This window comes from Camelus bactrianus, chromosome 18 (assembly GCF_048773025.1).
Source record: "Camelus bactrianus isolate YW-2024 breed Bactrian camel chromosome 18, ASM4877302v1, whole genome shotgun sequence".
In the NCBI taxonomy this organism is placed as follows: Eukaryota; Metazoa; Chordata; class Mammalia; order Artiodactyla; family Camelidae; genus Camelus; species Camelus bactrianus.
The window spans coordinates 27,428,421-27,447,040 of record NC_133556.1 but is presented as its reverse complement, the minus strand read 5'-3'; the positions used below and the strand labels follow the sequence as shown (position 1 = coordinate 27,447,040).

At 55.5% G+C, this 18,620-nt stretch overlaps 3 protein-coding genes across 5 annotated transcripts; 1 reads left to right on the top strand and 2 right to left on the bottom strand.

Annotated features, from left to right (window-relative positions):
• Positions 1 to 6,161: 6,161 nt before the first annotated feature.
• MLST8 (MTOR associated protein, LST8 homolog) lies at positions 6,162 to 10,335 on the top strand. Of its 2 annotated transcripts, none has more exons than XM_010949872.3 (9): positions 6,162 to 6,290; positions 6,778 to 6,980; positions 7,150 to 7,201; positions 7,286 to 7,448; positions 7,894 to 7,969; positions 8,052 to 8,204; positions 9,130 to 9,254; positions 9,424 to 9,587; positions 9,705 to 10,335. In XM_010949872.3, the coding sequence occupies exons 2-9, from the start codon at positions 6,852 to 6,854 to the stop codon at positions 9,821 to 9,823; spliced, it is 981 nt and encodes a 326-aa protein (XP_010948174.1). In that variant the 5' UTR covers positions 6,162 to 6,290; positions 6,778 to 6,851; the 3' UTR covers positions 9,824 to 10,335. The 2 variants fall into 2 exon arrangements, with proteins under 2 accessions (XP_010948174.1, XP_074202611.1); XM_074346510.1 differs by lacking the exon at positions 6,162 to 6,290 and adding an exon at positions 6,325 to 6,571.
• On the bottom strand, positions 10,252 to 12,685 carry BRICD5 (BRICHOS domain containing 5). Of its 2 annotated transcripts, XM_010949874.3 has the most exons (6): positions 11,708 to 12,685; positions 11,404 to 11,532; positions 11,038 to 11,193; positions 10,847 to 10,948; positions 10,496 to 10,649; positions 10,252 to 10,394 (listed from the first exon to the last, which is right to left on the bottom strand). In XM_010949874.3, the coding sequence occupies exons 1-6, from the start codon at positions 11,756 to 11,758 to the stop codon at positions 10,300 to 10,302; spliced, it is 687 nt and encodes a 228-aa protein (XP_010948176.1). In that variant the 5' UTR covers positions 11,759 to 12,685; the 3' UTR covers positions 10,252 to 10,299. The 2 variants fall into 2 exon arrangements, with proteins under 2 accessions (XP_010948176.1, XP_074202615.1); XM_074346514.1 differs by lacking the exons at positions 10,496 to 10,649; positions 11,038 to 11,193 and having other exon boundaries at positions 11,404 to 12,685.
• A 112-nt stretch (positions 12,686 to 12,797) lies between these two features.
• On the bottom strand, positions 12,798 to 15,723 carry PGP (phosphoglycolate phosphatase). The gene is made up of 2 exons (XM_010949870.3): positions 14,982 to 15,723; positions 12,798 to 14,882 (listed from the first exon to the last, which is right to left on the bottom strand). Exons 1-2 carry the CDS (start codon positions 15,619 to 15,621, stop codon positions 14,557 to 14,559), a joined length of 966 nt encoding a protein of 321 aa, XP_010948172.1. The 5' UTR covers positions 15,622 to 15,723; the 3' UTR covers positions 12,798 to 14,556.
• Between the last annotated feature and the right edge of the window lie 2,897 nt (positions 15,724 to 18,620).

Below are 18,620 nucleotides of genomic sequence, written 5' to 3'. Positions count from 1 at the left end.
CCGCCCGCGCCGGTCGCGCGCCCGGCTCCTTGGCTCCGCCCCTACATCAGGCCGCGTCCTCCCGAGACGCCCCCTCCCCACGTGCTGGCTGTGCGGCTCACGCGGGGCCTCTGCGGACACCCCTCGGCACCGGGCGACTGCCAGGGGCTGGGGACAGCAGCCGCCAGGGGCTGGACACTGAGCCCCGACACGGCGGCGGCGCCAGGCAGAGCCTGAGAGAGGCTTGCAGAGGCTGCGGGACCCACGGAGGGAGGGACTCGAGGCAGTGGGCGGGCGGGGACCCAGGCATAGAGAGACCCGGGCACTGGCGGCACGGGAGCCCGCCCGCCGGAGGCTGTCAGACATTTCTGGCCCGTGGTTCCCGTGGGAGGTGTCGAGGGATTGTGAAGAGGAATCTCCCAATAATGAATTCAGTGTCAGGGAACCTGCCCCCCGCCCACCCTACCCCCGCCGCCGCCGCCCCCTCTCTTCCACCAACTGCACCTTCTTGCCTTACAGCCTCTGGCCCTCTCCACAAACAATGCAATAGACCCCGCCTCAATCTGAACCCCAACCTCAGTGCACCCGCCCAGTACCAACGGGGGTGTTACCTACCCCCACATCTACCACCAAGAAGGTCTCAGCTCCTCCATCCCCAGCACCAACTGGGGTGTAACTCTTCAGATCCACCACCAAGGGGGCCTCAATCCCCCGCACCCAGCACCTATGGGGTCACAGCCCTGCCCAGCACCAATCTGAACCTCCATACAAGCCTACTCACCCTCTAGCCTCCAGCCACAGTCTCTGGGAGCCCTACACAGGACAGACCTTCCCCTACAGGGGTCTCACCCTTCTGACCTCTTGGGTCTCAGTCTTGAGTCCTTGCCTTGTTATGGCTGCAACATTCTAGAGATAGACCAGTTGGGGTCTGTGTCCTGGCTTAGGTTCAGTTTCCTCATTTGCAGGGAGGGACAGATCATTACCCCAACCCATCAAGGTTGTTAGAACATTTGGTGAGGTTCACACAAATGATGGCCTGACTCCCCTCTTCCTGTGGCCCAGACCATCAAGCTGGTCCAGGAAGGAGGTGGCCAGAGTGTGGAGGAGGGGAAGCCACAGGCACTGGGATTTCCTGATCTGGGCAGCTGATCAGTACCCTCTATGGGGTCTCTTGTGAAGTTTAGGGAGCAAGTATAGGTGTCCCAGGGTGCGGGGCTCCCTGAGGGGGTCCTAAACCCAAGGGCCCTTCCCCTCACCCTTTATGGTGACTAATTCCTGGGCATCTGACCATGCTGGTCACTTCGCAGATGAGCTTGGACATACTGTGCCCTTTTTTACAATTGAAGAAAGTGAGGCTCAGAAAAGCCAAGTGACTCACCTGAGGTCCGCGAGTCTCCAGGTCATGAGTCTGAGATTTGAACCCACATCGGCCTCTGCATTTGTCTTAACTGGTTTGTCACTTTGTTTTTCTGAGTCTCGGTTACCCCTTCAAAAAATGGGGGAGTGATACCTCCCCTTAGATTATTTGAGGATTAATTGTGATGCTATTCAAAAAGTACTTCACAATGGAACTTAGTAAAATCTCAGCAAATAGCTTCTGTAGAAATTGTGATATTCCAGGGTCTCCTTACCTGGGCCATCTGGGTAGCAATTGTATTTTATTTATCTTTGTATCTGCAGAGCGTAGCAGTGTGTCTGGAACACAGGAAACACTACCAAAAAAAAAAAAAAAAAGCAATTATCCTTGCCATTATTTTTGGCTGGCTAAGGTAAACCACTCTGGCTTGAGCCTAACATTTGCAGGGCCTGGAGTAAAAGTACAGAGGCCCACACATGTTTAAGTATTTAAGTGTTATAAAGTGTTATAAATCATACTAATAACCTGTTAAATAAAATGTGTTCTGTCATCCTACCTTGACAAATATACTTTCCTCATGACCTGAAAGGCCAAGTTCCAATTTATTTTTTTTTTTGTTTTTAAATTTCAGCTTTTTCCCCCTGTTTTTTTTGGGGGGGAGAGGTAATTAGGTTTATTTATTTATTTTTACTACGCATATAGGATTTATTATACAAATTAAGAGGGTAATTAAATTTAGATTATCAAAAGGTATTCAAAGCCTAAATTTAAAGAAAAAATGGTTTTCACCTACCTGATTAACAGGAGTATATTATTATTTATTTTTAACAAAGGGTACTGGGGATTGAATCCAGGACCTTGTGCATGCTAAGCAGGCACTCTACCACTGAACTATACCCTCCCCCACCTCCAAGTCCCAATTTAGAATTATCAGGTGGGAAATGAGCTGGTCCCTGCCTATAGCTGCCTCACCTCCATTCTCTGCCCAGCTCCAGCTCCAACTATACCCAACAGTTACCTCTTTATCACTCCTCAGTCCTCTGGTGGGCATCTTGCTCTGTGGTCCACTTGCTGGAGGACAGACCTGGGAAAAGAGTTGTACAGATTTTCCCAGATTCATCCTGGTAGGTGAGGCTAATGCCCTAGGAGTCAGGAAGTCTTAAATCTGCTACTGACCAGCCTGGCAACCCTGGACCAGCTCCCTGCGCTCAGCTGCTTCATCTGTAAAATGGGCCAGCAGCTCTGCCTGCAACCCAAGGCTGATGAGGGGGCACATATGGAAGCAGAGATGTGTGTCTTCCTGGGGTCCTCTCAGCCTCGGGATGGGGACAACACTGCAGGCCAACTGCTCCTGCTGGGGGTATGAGGATGCAGAGGCATGGGACTTGGGCAGCCCTCCAGGAAGTCAGGCCTCCGAGGATGATCCCAGAAGGAGGGGCTGCTGAGCCAGCAGAATTGCTGAGGCTCAGCCTGGAGTAGAGCTAGTGGTTGCTTCGCTGCAGCCTGGGCTGGCCCCCTTCCCAGCTGCACAGCAACCTCCCCCTGGCAGCAGCACAAGCCCTGCTCCTGCCCACAGGCTGTGCGCCTGTTCAGGCACCCTCTGGTGCCCCTCCCAGCCTCCCCTCAGAGCCCTGGTGCCCAGCCCCTTATGTAGAAAATGAAGATGATGAGTGTACCCTGCTGGGAGCATGGAGTGCACTAGGTGCTGTGGTTTCTGTCATTCGCAGAGAGGCCACCTTTGTAAAGTGCTCAGCTGGTGTTTGGTATACAAGCAGGGATCAACAACCATGGGTCTTGTCTCCCCTTCCTGCCAAGCAGAGATGCTGGAGCTGCTCAGCCTGGGTGGGGAGACTGGCCTGGCCTCTCAGTTGGTCCTACCATGGGACATGTGAAGCCGTCCACCCAGAGTCCCCACAGAAAGGCAGACAGCTCATGGTCTGTCCCCTGGGCCACAGGTGGGACCCCACAGACATCCGGCTGAGTCTTCCCGCCATCCTGTGGCCCCATCCCTCTTTCCTGCTCTCAGGCTCTCTGGGTTTATATTGCTCTGGACATACTTCAGGTGCTGGGGTTCAAAGGGCTCTTCCTCTCCCAGCCTTTCCAGACCACATATTCATCTACCACATCCCAGAGCTGCCTGTGAGCCTGGTGGAGCTGCCCTGGGGGAGCGCCTGTACTTAGGAAGATGGAGAGGACGTATGAGGTGTGGGGGTAGCCTGGGAAGTAGTCACCTCAGCCAGAAGGGGCGAGGTCAGGGGAAAGCTGAGCCCAGCAGAATGGGTTCTGCCATCCTCCAGTGCCCTTGGATACGTGACTTTACATCCAGCCTCAGTTTTCTCATCTCTGAAATGGGGGTGGTTCCTCCTCAGCAGAGTCATTGTAAGGACCCAGTGCAGACTGTGGGTAAAATGCTCAGCACAATTTGGCAGTTCCTCAAAAAGTTAAACATGGAATTACCACATGGCACAGCAATTCTACTCCTAGTATATATCCAAGAAAAATTGAAATGAGTACTCAGAAAGGTACTTGTACAGAAAATTTCATTATAGCAGTATTTGTAATAGCCAAAAGGGGAAACAACTCAAGTGTCAATCAACAAATGGATGAATGGATAAATAAAATGTGGTCCATCCACACAATGGAATATTATTCAGCCCATAAAAAGTAATGAAGCATTGACACAAGCTACCTGGATAAACCTCAAAAACATTATGCCCAATGAAGGACGCCAGATACAATGAAATATCCAGAATAGGTAAATCCAGAGACAGAAAGATTACTGATTTCCAGGAGCTTAGGGTAGGAGGGATGGGGAAATGGGGAGTGAGTACTTAAGGGGCAGTGGTGGGGGTTTCTCTTGGGATAACTGAAATGTTCTGGAACTAGACAGAAGCAGTGGTTACACAACATCTTGAAAGTACTAAGTGCCACCGAATTGTTTACTTAAAAATAGTTACTTTCATGTTATGTGAATTTCACCTCAATTACAACAAAACACCCAGTATAACACCCTGTACAGAATAACTCTTCAAAATGCTATGCAGGGTGCTTAAAACACTAGGAGTTCAGCAGGTGAGGAGGTAGAAGTGGAGCATCCTAACCATGGACAAGGGTTCAAAGACAAGGGTGTGAGGAATTCACTCTGGCTTCATGGAGCACATGGCTTGTGGAACAGAGAGGAGGGAGCTGCGGGGCCTGGGAGTCCAGAGGGGGACGGGGACCCCTTCAGGCTGCTAACAGGGCTCAGACTTAGGTTTTCAGAAGACCTCTGTAATGAGGACAGCTTGGAGTGGGCAGGAGTGGGTGTGGGGGACTGTTCTGGGAGAGGGGACAGTGACCCACTGGATCCTGCCTAGCTGTCACACACCGGTGGGCACTAAACACAGAAGGGGAGGCCTTTTGGAGTGGGTCCATGATGAATGGTCTTGGCCATGGAAAGTGGAAGTGTCCACAGACAAAGTCAAACATGGAGCTGGATGTGAGCTGGAGACAGGGTGGAAAGGCCCCAGGGTAGAGATGGTACTGAAAGCCCCAGAGGGTGGGCAAGAACCCTCAGAGAGAGTGTGGAGACAGGAACTCTGGAGGCTACCAGCCTTTAGGGGCAGAGAAAGAGACTGCAAGAAGGTGGGTGATGGTGACAGCTTTTCAGGAACAGTGCTGTCAACCACTGTGCAGACAGACGTGATAAGATGCAGAAGAAAAAGTATCTACTGTGTTTGGTGGTGTGAGATGACTAGTGACCTTGTGAAGTTTTCATTGGAGAGCTGGGGGTCAAAGACATGACAGTGGGTCAGGCAGTAAGTGAGAAGTGAGAATGGCTCTTTGAGAGTGTGGGGTGGAAGAAATTAATTTGGGGTTGTTTCGTGGTGCTTAAAGGTTGAGGGGAAGGAAAGAGGGGAGCTGGGGAAGGTACAGGAAGGAAGATTCCCAGGACCCAGGGCCTGGGTGGATGGGCAGGGGACATGGCCTTGGTCAAAGGGCCAGAAGAAGGAAGGAGGGTGCAGCTGCATTTGTAAGCCTGCTGGGAGGAAACCGTGGGAGAGCCAGTCTCAAGGACTCTCTTTTCCTGTGAAAGAGGGTGAGGCCACGTACATAGAGTGTGGGAGAGCTAGAATGAAAAAGAAGGCATGAGGGACCCCAGTTTTGGAGGGGTCACTGTGATTAGTGAGGGTACTGGAGGGTCAGCCTGGGGCTGGACAGGCCTGAAAGGGACGGGACTAGGGTTGCTTGATCTAGCAAATAAAATTTCATGGCACTTACCCACATTTCAATTTCACATAGCCAATGAAGAACTTTTCAGTACAAGTATATCCCATGCAATATTTGAGATATACTTAAGGAAAAAAACTTGTTGCTTATCTAGATAAACAAGATTATACTGTATAGCACAGGGAAATATATACAAAATCTTATGGTAGCTCAGAGAAAAAAATGTGACAATGAATATATATATGTTCATGTATAACTGAAAAATTGTGCTTTACACTGGAATTTGACACATTGTAAAATGATTATAAATCAATAAAAAATGTTTAAAAATATTTGTTGCTTATCTGAATTCAAATATAACTGGGTGTCCTGTAATTTACCTGGGGATCCTAGCGCGGAGTGGGGATCAGGGGATGGATGGGAAGAAGGGGATGGCACCACCCCGCCTTGATATGCAAGCCTGGAAAATGGGTAGCTGTCTCAGAAGGGTGGGGTGCCCGAGTGGGGAGAAGGCTGTGGTCGCTGCTTTCGTCCATCTCGCGCCAACAGGTAGCCCAGAGGACTGTACTGGTTTTTCCTGGGAGACTACCAGAATTGTAGTCTCGTCCCGTCCCCCCTCTTATACGTCCCGTGGTGTCGCCCTAATGGCCCATCGATAACTCTACGCTCGGCCGCGGCCTCTATCGACTCGTTCCGGCTTCGCTTGCCGTCCTGGGCCGCGGGGAAGCGCAGAGCCGCGTGTAAGGTACGGAGGGCGTGGGACGAGGGCTGGGAAGCAGCTTCCAGTGGCCAGGAGAGCGCGCCCGGGGGAAGCTGGTCCAGTGGGACGGAGTCAGGGCGATCGGCCGAGCACCGGGGAGCTAGAGGGCCCAGCCAGAGAGCGCCCCCTCCCATCAGGTCCCGCCACCGGCCTGTTACGCATGCGTTCAGGCTTTCCTCTCCGGCCCGTCTGCCGACCTGCGTACGCACGGCCCGCCCCTGCGGCAGAGCAGCGCCTTGGACGTGACTGCCCCCTACCGGTCGCGAGTAGGATGGCGTTCCGGGCTGGCTTCGTGGGGCGGGGAACGGAGCGCGCATAGATGCTCAGAGCTGTCACGCGTGTCCCGTCTCTTAGCCTCAGTTTCCCTATATCTGAAATGAGAATGATTATGTTTTTCCGCACCGAGTAATCTGTTGTAGTCTATTTAGGACATACAGGGTATTCCCTAAATACTCTTTTCTCTCTCCTCCAGATGCTCTAATCTTTGACTCCTGCCGGTCGGACCTCGGGCTCTGTGTAGGCCCGAGTCTTTCAAGCACCTACACCATGAACACGTCTCCAGGCACGGTGGGCAGTGACCCGGTCATCTTGGCCACTGCCGGCTATGACCACACGGTGCGGTTCTGGCAGGCCCATAGCGGGATCTGTACCCGAACGGTGCAGCATCAGGACTCTGTATCCTCCGCTGGGGAGATGGGGATGGTGGTGCTGGGCAGGATGTCTGGTGGGAATAACAGCTTGGGCAAAGGCCTGGGGTGGGAAGGATGCAGCATCTGAGCCAGACGGTGGAGACTTCAAGGGTCCCTGGCCCCAGGGCTTTGTTCATCCTCCTTAACAGACTCAGCAAGTGAATGCTCTGGAAATCACACCAGACCGCAGCATGATCGCTGCTGCAGGTACCTATACCTTCGACTCTAACCCCTTATTTCTGATAGGTTGATCTAGGCACACCTAAACTCCAGTTCGGCCTGTGCCCCTAGGTTACCAGCACATTCGTATGTATGATCTCAACTCCAACAACCCCAACCCTATCATCAGCTACGACGGGGTCAACAAGAACATCGCATCTGTGGGCTTCCACGAGGATGGCCGCTGGATGTACACGGGTGGGGAGGACTGCACAGCCCGGATCTGGGACCTCAGGTGTGGGGTGCTGGGCAGAAGGGGCCTGCTGCCAGGTGTGTGAGGGTGAGGGCCAGGCCGAGAGACTGTGTTAGGTCAGGTTCCCATCAAGCAGAGGCTGAGACGGGGTTTTCTGTGCAGGTGATTTATTGAGGGTAGCAGAGGAAAGCAGGATTGGGCAGGGATGAAGACACACAAAGATGACTATAGCCTCAGCCTGATCCCACAGGGAGCTCTGAGATGAACTACATCAAAGAGCAAGTCTTGCCTTAAGGCAAGGGGCCACCCTTTATGCCCCTTCTGAGTCAGTCATTGTCTTCAGGCTGCCCCTGGGGAAGGCTGAACCTCCCATGAGATAAGACAGCTCCCATCATAGAGGGACAAGGCTTAATGGCCAGGGAAAGGGCACCTGGGGGGGGGCACCAACAGCATCCACTACACATGGAGTATGTCCTGCACCTCGAAGGTCCCGGAACCTGCAGTGTCAGCGGATCTTCCAGGTGAACGCACCCATTAACTGCGTATGTCTGCACCCCAACCAGGTGAGGGGTACACACTGGGGTGGGCACGCTGGAGCTCTGGAGGGCAAGGATCCTGCTCTTCCTCACCCCCCCTGCACCTCAGGCAGAACTCATCGTGGGTGACCAGAGCGGTGCCATCCACATCTGGGACTTGAAAACTGACCACAACGAGCAGCTGATCCCGGAGCCTGAGGTCTCTATCACATCTGCCCACATCGACCCCGATGCCAGCTACATGGCAGCGGTCAATAGCACAGTGAGTCCTAGATGGGGGAGGAGGGGTAGTGGGGGCAGCTCAGCACCCAGCTCCTTATCTGTCTCGTTTCCTGAAGGTGGGCTCATTCCCCTGAAGTCCCTCTGGCCCCTCCCCTTCCCCCACAGTCCTACTTCCCTGTCCTGGGCTCTACCTCTGACCCAGCCACCAAAGCCAGAAACTTGAGTGTCACTCCTGATGCCACCACTTACTACTTGCCATAGCCCATCCAGCAGTCTAGTCACTTCCATCTCCAGAATCTCACAAGTCTGTCCGTCTCCCTTTCTCCTCCCTGTCTCCTCCTGATCCAAGTTTCCTTTGTCTCTCCTGACAGCAGTTGCAGCCTCTCTGGCTTCCTTCCCTCCTTTATGACCTTCCCCTGCTCCTAATCCATTCTCCCTCTGCTACCAGAGCATCGTTCAGTAGTACTAGTCTGAGGATTGTATCCTCCCCCTGCGTTAACTCCCAGATGCCCCAGGCTCCTTACCAGGGCCTCTGGACACTGTGGTTTGACCCCAGGACTCCTGTCCAGCCTCATTTCCTCCCTTTCACGTCCATTAAATCTCAGTGATCACTTGTCCCACAGCCTCCCCAGACTGGCCACTTCCAAGCCCTTTTCCTGCTGTTCCCTCTTATCTGGTGCCCTCCACCCATCTTGTTCTTCACATCCTGTTGACCAGCAGTATCCTTCAGGAAGGTCAGGCATGGCCTTCTGCTCTCAGCCCACCAGGAATGGCCTGTGGTTGGGGCCAGGTCTCCCAGGTGCTCCCTGCAGGCGGGACCAGATGTGCCTATCATAGGTCCTCTGCCCCTAGATCCACAGTGTTGGATGGCAGCCCCTGGATCTGGGTCTTACCGCTGGGGTGTCCTTCCCCAAGTGTCATACTGGAGGTTCCAGGCCTCCCGTGATTTCCCTCCGACCCCGCAGGGGAACTGCTATGTCTGGAATTTGACCGGGGGCATTGGCGACGAGGTTACACAGCTCATCCCCAAGACCAAGATCCCAGCGCACACCCGCTATGCCCTGCAGTGCCGCTTCAGCCCGGACTCCACGTGCGTGCAGGGCCTGGGGGGCTGGGAGCCCTCGGATGACTGCAGGGAGGAAGGGACATGCCTAGGGCTAGGGGCCTGATGTGTTGGGGCCTGCGTGGTGGATGTCAAGGGGGTGCATGATGGGAGTGGCTGTTGAGGACACCCCTGTCATGCTCACACCCACGCCCAGGCTCCTTGCCACCTGCTCGGCTGACCAGACGTGCAAGATTTGGAGGACGTCCAACTTCTCCCTGATGACGGAACTGAGCATCAAGAGCAGCAACCCTGGAGAGTCGTCCCGAGGCTGGATGTGGGGCTGTGCCTTCTCAGGGGACTCCCAGTATATAGTCACCGGTAAGCCCCGCCCACCCTGCCTCCCCACCCCTGCTGGCCCAGACACTGCTGCTTGGCTGCTTGGGAGCTGGCCTGGCCTGGGGCTGCACCCTGAGCCTCCACTCTCCCTCCCTGCAGCTTCCTCCGACAATCTGGCCCGACTCTGGTGCGTGGAGACGGGAGAGATCAAGAGAGAGTACGGAGGCCACCAGAAAGCTGTCGTCTGCTTGGCCTTCAACGACAGCGTGCTGGGCTAGCCTGTGTCACCTTGGGATTGTAGGCAGCCATCCAGGTGGCACCAGCTGGTTGTCTGTGTTCAGCTGCCCAGGTCAGAGTGAAACCCTATGGGCTGGCCTCTACCATCCCCAGCTGACTGACCTACCCTGGCTCCCTTGGCCAGACTAGACTGGCCATGCCAGTCCACTATGGGACTCTCTCAGCCCCAGTTGCTTAATCTGGATGTGACAGAGCTCAGGATCCTACCCTACCCAGCCTGCATTCCCTTTGGAAATTCTGGACCCACAGAGCCTAGAGCCACTGAGAGGGGTCCACCCACCCCCAGGCCAGCGCCTCCCCCTTTCCCTCCCTGTTCCTGTTCCGTGTCCTGAGGCCACAGAGTATACCATCATGGCCAGGTGGAGTGGTTTATTAGCTCCGCCAGCAGTCGCCCTCCACAAGACTGGTGACAGGGCCGGCCAGCTGGCTGGCCTGTGGGGCCGGTCCAGGCCGGGGCTTAGTCCGGGAGGTAATAAAAGCAGACTGACACGCAGATGTTGCTCGGGAAGCAGATGTCGATGCACAGGTAGATCAGCCGCTGCCTCTGGGGACCTGGGGGGAGGAGCCTCCGTGAACCCCAAAGGGCTCTTCCCCTTCACCCCAGACTGTCCTGTGGGAGCCCAGGCCTCTCCACACGGCCTGCCCCAACTCACCCTCTGCTCGTCGGGCCCAGTAAATGGGGGTCTTCCCACAAAGGTGCTGCACGGAAGCCCCAACCCGGGCGGGGTCCACCTTACGGCTCCCGAGCACCGCCAGCAGCTCCTGGGCATAGTGGGTGTCCTGGCTGGGGCTGTGAGTCCCTTGGGGCTGCAGGGAAGGACACTTGCACTACCCCTGGCTGGGTAGGGCCCAGGCTTCCCTGGACGTGCTGGCACTGTGCTGGCCCTGCCCAGCTCTTGTCAGCAGCCTCAACCAAGTGAAGATAGAGCTTCTGCTCCCCTGAAACTGGAGACCCTGGTTGTACACAGTTCCCTTTGTCTGGCCCCTGGCCGGAAGCTCCTTACCCGTGAGGTATTCACCAGCAGCTGCAGGGTCTCGCGATCTTGGGGTTCCATCAGGCGAAGGAAGCAGGCCGGGTGCTCGGCGGGGCGGTAACAGACGTAACCCTAGGGAGGCAGGTAGGTGAGGCAGGGCCACCTGAACGTCCCTGGGCAGTGACCCCCCCCCCCAACCCCTCCCTGCCAAGCCCACTCACACTCTGCCCGTCGAACAGCACCGCCCAGCTGTGGTTGCTCTGAGCTGGGGTCACCCTGATGGTTGCCACGTTCTGGGCTACATCCACCTGTTCAGTTTGGTTGGACCGGGGCACCCTGGGGCTTGGGAGGGTCAGACGGAGCATGTGCAGTGGTGGCTGAGAGGGGGAAGCTGGAGCTCAACTAGGCAGGCTGGGGCAGCCCCCCGACACCCCCTCAGCCCAGCTGCGAGGCCTGACCCCTCCACCCCTCTGGTCCTCCTGCTGTCTGCTTTCAGCTCTGGCCCCACTGTAGGACTAGGATGTGCTGGCCTTTCCTCCCTCTTCCCACTCTCTGTGTCCCTGCCCGGGTCCTGAGGAGGGGCTCACCTTGGAAGGGCTGTGAGCGAACCCAAGAATCCCTCCAGCCACAGCCCCGGCGGTGGCCAGTGCCAGCAGCAGCAGCAGCAGCAGCAGGCCTGGAGCTTTCCAGCCCCCATGGCAGGGCTTTGTCTTCACCTGGAGGCACACTGTAGTCAGTGGGGCCTGCGGCAGAGACCAGGGAACAGGCTGGCTCAGGGAAGGTAGGGGCTGAGGAGGTATGGGAGGTGGATGCCGTACTCCTGTCCCTTAACCAGGGCACGTCCTGGGTCTTTGTCCTAGGAGAGGGCACTGGATGGTGGGAGGCACTCACCCCGACAGGCCCAGGCCTGGGGCTCTCCGCACGGCAGCTCCCCTGCTCCATGCTGCAGCCCTGGTGACAATGCGCTGATTGTCTGATGCCCCTTGGAGTCAGCCTGGGGAAACCTCAGGATGCCTCTGATGAGCCAAACAATTGTCCTGGCCCCCTCCCCTCCTGACCCCACTGCCTCCTCCCCAGCCCAGCTACCTGATACTCAGGTCAGAGACAGGGCACCTGGGGAGGGCTGCTTGTCTCTGTGCCTGGCTCTCCCAACACCTGGCCTGTGCACAGGGATCTGGTAGGGCAATGAGTGCATGGCCATGTGGCAGTCAAGTCCGTGGCTGGCATGGAGGGTAGTCCAGGCCTGGCCAAGATGCCATTAGAAAGCCTTGTTGAGGACAGATTTACTTTTTCTTCAAGAAGCCTTTTTCTAGTCTCTTGGGTGACCACTGCATTTCCAGGACTGGGCACGGGGCCTGGCATATAGTGAACCATCCACAAGTGCCTGTTTAGTGAATGACTGATCTGGGACTCTGCTGCATCCCTTTCCCCTCTGGGCACCCTGGCTGTTTCCCAGCTCCCAACATAGGATGGGCTGACAGGCATTGCACAGGTGCACGCTAGAGACCAGGATGGCTTCCAGGAGGCCCCACTGGTAAGGGCAGCCTACTGGAACCTCCTGCATAGCCCAGCATGGTTAGGTCAGCCTCCAGTCCATCAGCCCCTGCCCTCCTGAGTGTGGCTTTTTGTAACTGAACGGTGCCAGGCATTTACAGCTGCTTGATGCTGTGGATTCCAACACTTGGTCCCCGCCCTGGAACTGGCTGCTTTTAGGACCTGCATGTCCTCCACCAGCTTCCCCGTGACCCTCTCCTACTCTGGTTTTCTTTTGTGCCTTCTTCCTGATTCTTCAGAGTCTGCCTCTCTGCAGTGGGCCTGAGATGGGGTGGAGTTGCTGTGGTCAGCACCCCAACTCTGGAATTGGAATCCCAGAATGGCCTTCTACTGAGTGTAACCCTCCCACCCCTACCCCCGCCTGCGGCAAGACAGCTGCACCATTTGTGCAGAGCTGCCGTCCAGGTGAAAGAAAGGAACACCAGAGTCAGCGCGCGTCTGAGAGTTTAATACACCTTTGGGTTCACACAGTGCAACAGGGGTGGAGACAGGGTGCACAGGGCCCCCCAGGCTGCTGCCCAGCAGAAGAGGTGTCGCTGGCTGCTGCATCTGCCGCGTGCTCCTGGTGTGGGTGACAACGCCCTGACAGGCCTGCTCAATATCCAGACCCACCTTGAGCCGACCTCGCAGAGCCAACGTCAGCACCACCAGCCTCACAGGCGCCAGCTGCCCTCGCGCTGCCCGCAGTGGAGTCAGAACACCAGATACTGACACCTGGGAGGAGCTGAAGGCTCAGGACACCCTTTATTGCTCTGAGAACTCTGAAGGAACACTGTGACTATGGGGCTGGAAGAGAAGCCACAGGCTGTGGGCAGATGCCACTGGGTGCAGGGTGAGGCGCCAGGAAGAAGTCGGCCAAAAGGAACAGCTTCCCAGGCCCTACCCTACAAGTGCTGCCGGAGAATCTGCATGTCAGGCCTATTCTCAAAGGTCAGCAACTCAGGGAACAGGCAGAAAAGGCCACAGATCTGTGCCAAGAACCCTTGGCTAGCTGGTGGAGCCTGCCATTCCTCCAGCTGGCCACTGACAAGGGACTTTAGGGTCAAGACACGTGACCTCACAGACCACTGGCATATAATACCCACCCCAACCAAGAGAATAGGAAGACAGGAAGAGAGGTTGGATGCTTTGTAAAAGGACTTCCTGTTTTGAGGGACACTTCTTTCCTCCCTCCACCCAGAGGGAGCCTTGGGTGACAGGCATTTCCTTGGCCAGCACATGCCTTTAGCTGTACTGCTGGCTGCGGGGCATGGAGACTTCTTCAGTGGGATTTTCCCTATGAGACAGAGCACAGCTATTAATCAACACACTTATGATTTAATCTCGCCACTTGACAAAGTTGTTCAGAAGTTTAAAAAAAAATTTTTTTTCTTGTACCAACACTGCTCTGAGCTACCTGCAGCAGCCCAGAGTTCAACGAAGGCATTCATGCCCTCTTGGCTGCTCAGCCAATATGCTCAGTCCACATCCCCTGGGTGTCTGTGCACATTTGAGAAAGCCAAGGTTTAGTTGGACTTGAGTTTACAGAACTGCACAACCGTATGAGGAGTGCCAGCCTTGGGTATCTGAAACGGAACAGATACTCAATTGTGACATCAGAGTGGTTTTTAAGGAAGTGTGGTATGGTGGTGGTAAGAGCAGCACCCCATACCCCACGGACAGGGAGACACCACCTGGGAGCAGCCCTCTCCCCCATTCCCACCCTGCAGGTGAGCTGATAGGCAGCAGGCTCCCCTGCTGATGACCACACCGATGGGGCCCTGGGTTGGGCTGTACAAGTTTCTCACAAGAGTCAAAATAATCAGCCCCTCCTTCCCTTTAATCCCTGAAATTTTCAATAAAATACATGATACTCCTAGACCCACCTCAGTCCCATCAGCAGGCCCTGAGGTTATAAGAATCCTGGACATAGGCTAAACCCAAGGTCAAGGCCAACTGGCACCTAAGGCCCAGGACCCCCACAATGCCCTCCAAGCTTAAAAGTGCATCTTAAAATATAAGCATTTGTAAACAAAATCGCCCCCCAAACACTTACTTACAAGGTTAACAACTAGTGCCTTTGCTTAACTCCAAGTATACTCTTTGAAGCCACCTAGCTGAGTGATGCTTATGTCCCACCTATTAATTTGGGTAAGTGATTTTCAAATTTTTTTTTTTTTATTCTGGAGATTAAAGACACTATATCTTTAACCTTGAAGGGCAGGCAAAAGGTCGGCTATGCTGTCAACATAGAAGTCAGGGACCATTTTCTTCTTAGACATGCAGTCGCTTTCCTGATTACTCTTCACATCCCCTAGAGTGGAGACCCCAGTGAGGGTCAGGATGGTCTTCAGACCACAGGTGACGCCCAGGAGGATGTCTGTGTCCAAGCGATCACCCACCATGACGGTGCGCTCCGGGTTGATGCCATATTCCTGGGACACGCAGTCGAAGATGAAGCGGCTGGGCTTCCCTATGATGTCGGCTTGGCGCTGGGCGGCCATCTCCACGGCTCGGACCAGACAGCCCGTACCTGCGAGGCGGAGAGGGAGGGGAGGAGAGTGCCCGGGGTCAGAGGACGGGAGGGGCTGGCCGCCCGCCCTCCAGCCTTCCGCCCCCAGGGCGCACGGACCCGCGATGAAGCGGCCGTTCTCCAGTGGGAGCCGGTTGTCCATGTTGGTGCCCACGAGCAGGCAGCTGGGCTGCTGCAGGTAGCGCACGGCCTTGGTGAGCTTCATGTAGCTGAAGTGCGGGTCGAATCCCACCACCACGGCGCGCACATCGGGCTCGAGCGGTGCGTCCAGCCAGGCGCTGGGGGAGTCGCCCTGCAGAGGCTCGGGCCCCACGCCCACGCAGGCGACGCCCACGGCCTCCAGCTCCGCGGCCAGGGCCGCGCTGCCCAGCACGTAGGCCTTGGGGGCCGGCGGGCCGGCTAGGCGCTGGCGCAGGTAGAGCGCGGTGCAGTAGGCCGTGCCGAAGATTTCGCTGCTGGCGCCAGGCCCCGCCGGGCCGCCGAAGCCCAGGCGCCGCAGTTTCTCGGCGTAGGCCTCGCGGGTCTTGCTGCTATTGTTGGTGATGAAGCCGAGGCGCTTGCCGCGGGCCCGCAGCGCCGTCAGGGCCTCGGGAGCGCCGGGCACTGCTGTCTCACCGCGCCACAGCACGCCGTCACAGTCAAACAGCACCGTGTCCACGTCGGCCAGCAGCACCTGGGCCCGCTCGGCGCTCAGCCGCACGCAGCGGGCGTCGTCGCCGCCGGCCTCCGCTTCCGCCATAGCCGCCTGCCGCTGCCGCCACCGGCTGCAGCCACCGCCCGCCGCCGCCACCGGCCACCCGCTCCTCGTAGCAGCCGCCCGCCGCTGCGCCCGCCCCGCCCCCGGCGCGCTCATTGGCCCCGCGCCTAGCGCGTGCCGCCCATTGGACATCGCCTGCGCCAATCCGCCCCCGCCTCCCCCGGGCTGCGGAAGTTCAGCGCCAACCGTCGCGGGCCGACGCGGAGGGGCGGGTGGCCATTGGCTGTCGGGCTCTCGGCGCCCTGGTGATTGGCTGGCAGGGAGCCAACCGGCATTCTGCGTGGAGCGCTCACTGCGGAAATTCGGCGGAGGAGCCCGAGAGTTGGCGCAGGACGTCGGGCAGCTGCTCATTAGCGGAAGCGGCGCAGCTCACCCATTGGAGGCTCGTGGTCAGCCTAGGTGACGGAAGCCCTTAATCGAGTGACCCCGGGCTGGGCTAGCTGCTGACTGGCTGGCTTGTCTCCGATCTTGCGGGCGGGGCTCTCCGTAGGGGCACGGCGGGAGGCGGGGGTCGCTGCCCCTGTTTGGGCCGTAGTCACGTCCACACTTATGCCGGGGCGGCGCTGGGCGGTGCCCTCTGCCCGGGACACGCTCCGGACGAAGTGTCTGCGCGTGGGCGGGTTACGGCCATTACTGAGATTCAGCCCAGGGCTCCTTCCCAGCAAGCTTAGCGGTCTCATTTCCAGTCCTTTTCAAATACTCTTTCCGTGTTCCTTAGTGGTCATGTGAACGAGTAATTGCAAGGCAGTGGGATTTGGGTCTCAGAGAAGGACACTAGTGTCTAGAACACAGCACTCAATTGGCCGCTATCACTATCATCATTAGGTATTATTAACTTTTATTGAGGCAAAACATAAAGTGCATAAATCTTAAGTGTGCAGCTTGGTGGAATTTTTACATACCTATATGCCTGTGTAAACACAATCCAGATCAAGATATAAATCTTACCATCATTCCAGGAAGTTCCTTCAAGTCAGTATCCAGTCAATAGCAGATACCTCTCCCCCAACCACTTTTCTGACTCCTGTCACAGAGTGAGTCACAGCCTCCTTTGCCTGTTCCAGACCATCTTAACATCAGGATCTCACCCTGGGTACCCCTCTGGGTTTTGCTTCTTTGGATCAACATAATGTCTGTGAAATCCATTCTCAGTTTTTATTTGTTTGTTTGTTTAAATTACCTCGTGGGCCATTGTAAGAATATACTCCTGTTTGTCTGTTCTCCAGGTGATGGACATTTGGGTTGTTTACAGTTTGGGGCTATTGTAAATGATGTCCCTATGAAGCTTCTGGTTCTACACACTCATTTGTGTTTGTAGCCCTCATTTCTCTTGGGGGTAAATACTTAGGAGTGGAATTTCCAGTTCATAGAGTAGGTGTGTGTTTATTATTAGTTTCACAGGTGGCAGAACAAGAGATTCCTGAGACCCTATCCTGTGCCAGGTGATCCAGACCCCCAACTCCTAGTGCGTCAAACCCCTGCTCCTCTCTTGGGCCTCAGGTCTCCAGGAAGTCTACTCTGGACCCCTCTCACCCCTAAACCCATAAGATAAAGCCAGTAACCTTAGTTCCTTTAGGGATCTGCTTATTCTTTTGGTCTCAGCTGGGAACTCCTGGAGGGCAGGGGCCATGGCCCAAAAGGGCAGGGTTTGCAGTGTTCCTGCCTGCTGCAGCCACCTCCAAGGAGGGGAGCACCTTCCCTGCTGTATCTTCCCACTCAGTTTTGTTGGTGGAACTGATCCTGGGAAGAACTGAATTTGACAGAAGATCACAAATCCTGCTTTACCCACCCAGAAACATTCAGTGTGTGTGGTACACTGGCTAGAATGGGAAACACTGCTCTGTCCAGACATAGGCTGGCTGGCGCAATACTTGCATGGTTGCCTTGGTTTACTGGGTACTCAGCAAGCATCTAGGCACTGAGCTCTGCTCCTTACCTGCATTACCTTGTCAGAATCACAGGACAACCCTGAGAGACAGGGACTATTAGTATCCTCATGTATAGATGAGGAAATTGAGCCACCAACTGGACAATGCAGAGTTGCAGTTAAATTCAGTTGTGACCCCAAAGCTGAGCTCCGTTTGTTTTAACATCCCCTGTAGGCACAGTGGGAGAGGTAGAACGGCCAGTATCAAGAGAGGGGATGGCTATGGCCAAGGTCCTGAAGAAGGCTGGAAGGTATGGTGTCCTTTATTGGGAAAAACTGCCCTTGGATGAGGTGCCCTGCATCTGGATGAGAGAGGAGCATATTAACGATCACAGTGCGTCCCTGACACACAGTAGGTGCTCAGTACAACCTGTGAATGAAGAGTGCCAGGGTCTTCCCAAGTGAGGAAGCTATACCACAAGGGGAATGGGGCTTGGACTTAGGTGGTACAAGGACAGACCCTAATTTTAATAGCATTGCATGGATTTAAACTGCAGTAGAAAATACAAGTAGCCATTCAATCTGTGTTTTCACAGATGTTATCATTTCTAATGAACTAAGCAAAAAAGGGAGTCATTGAAAAAGGACTGAAGTGGCAAAAAAAATTTGAATGCAACCTAAATAATCTTCAACATGGGATTGGTTAAATAAATTAAAATACATCCAAGGAATGGAGATTGGGCAGCCATCACAAAGGGCAATGGAGTTCCTGGCAGGCTCTGGTCACAGGAAGTTCAGTATTGACTGTAAAACACACAGTGTGCAGGTGAAGCCCATGATGAGGGCAGGGTGGGGAAGAAGGCCACTTGGGGGAAGGGAGGCTTTGGGGAAGGGAGAAAGCCTTCCCCGGCCACTCTGCCTTCAGTGACTTCAGAACCATCCACTCCCATGCCTGCTCGTCTTCCTGGGCTCCAGCTGAGGCATGGCCCAGAGCTCATTAGGTCAGGATTCCCTTTTCTGACCCCCAGGGAGTATTCAGGCAGGAGCCCTGGCCTGTCAGGGGACAACTCTGTCCCACAGGCTCTGGAGCACAGAGCAGGGCAGGTGGCCTGTC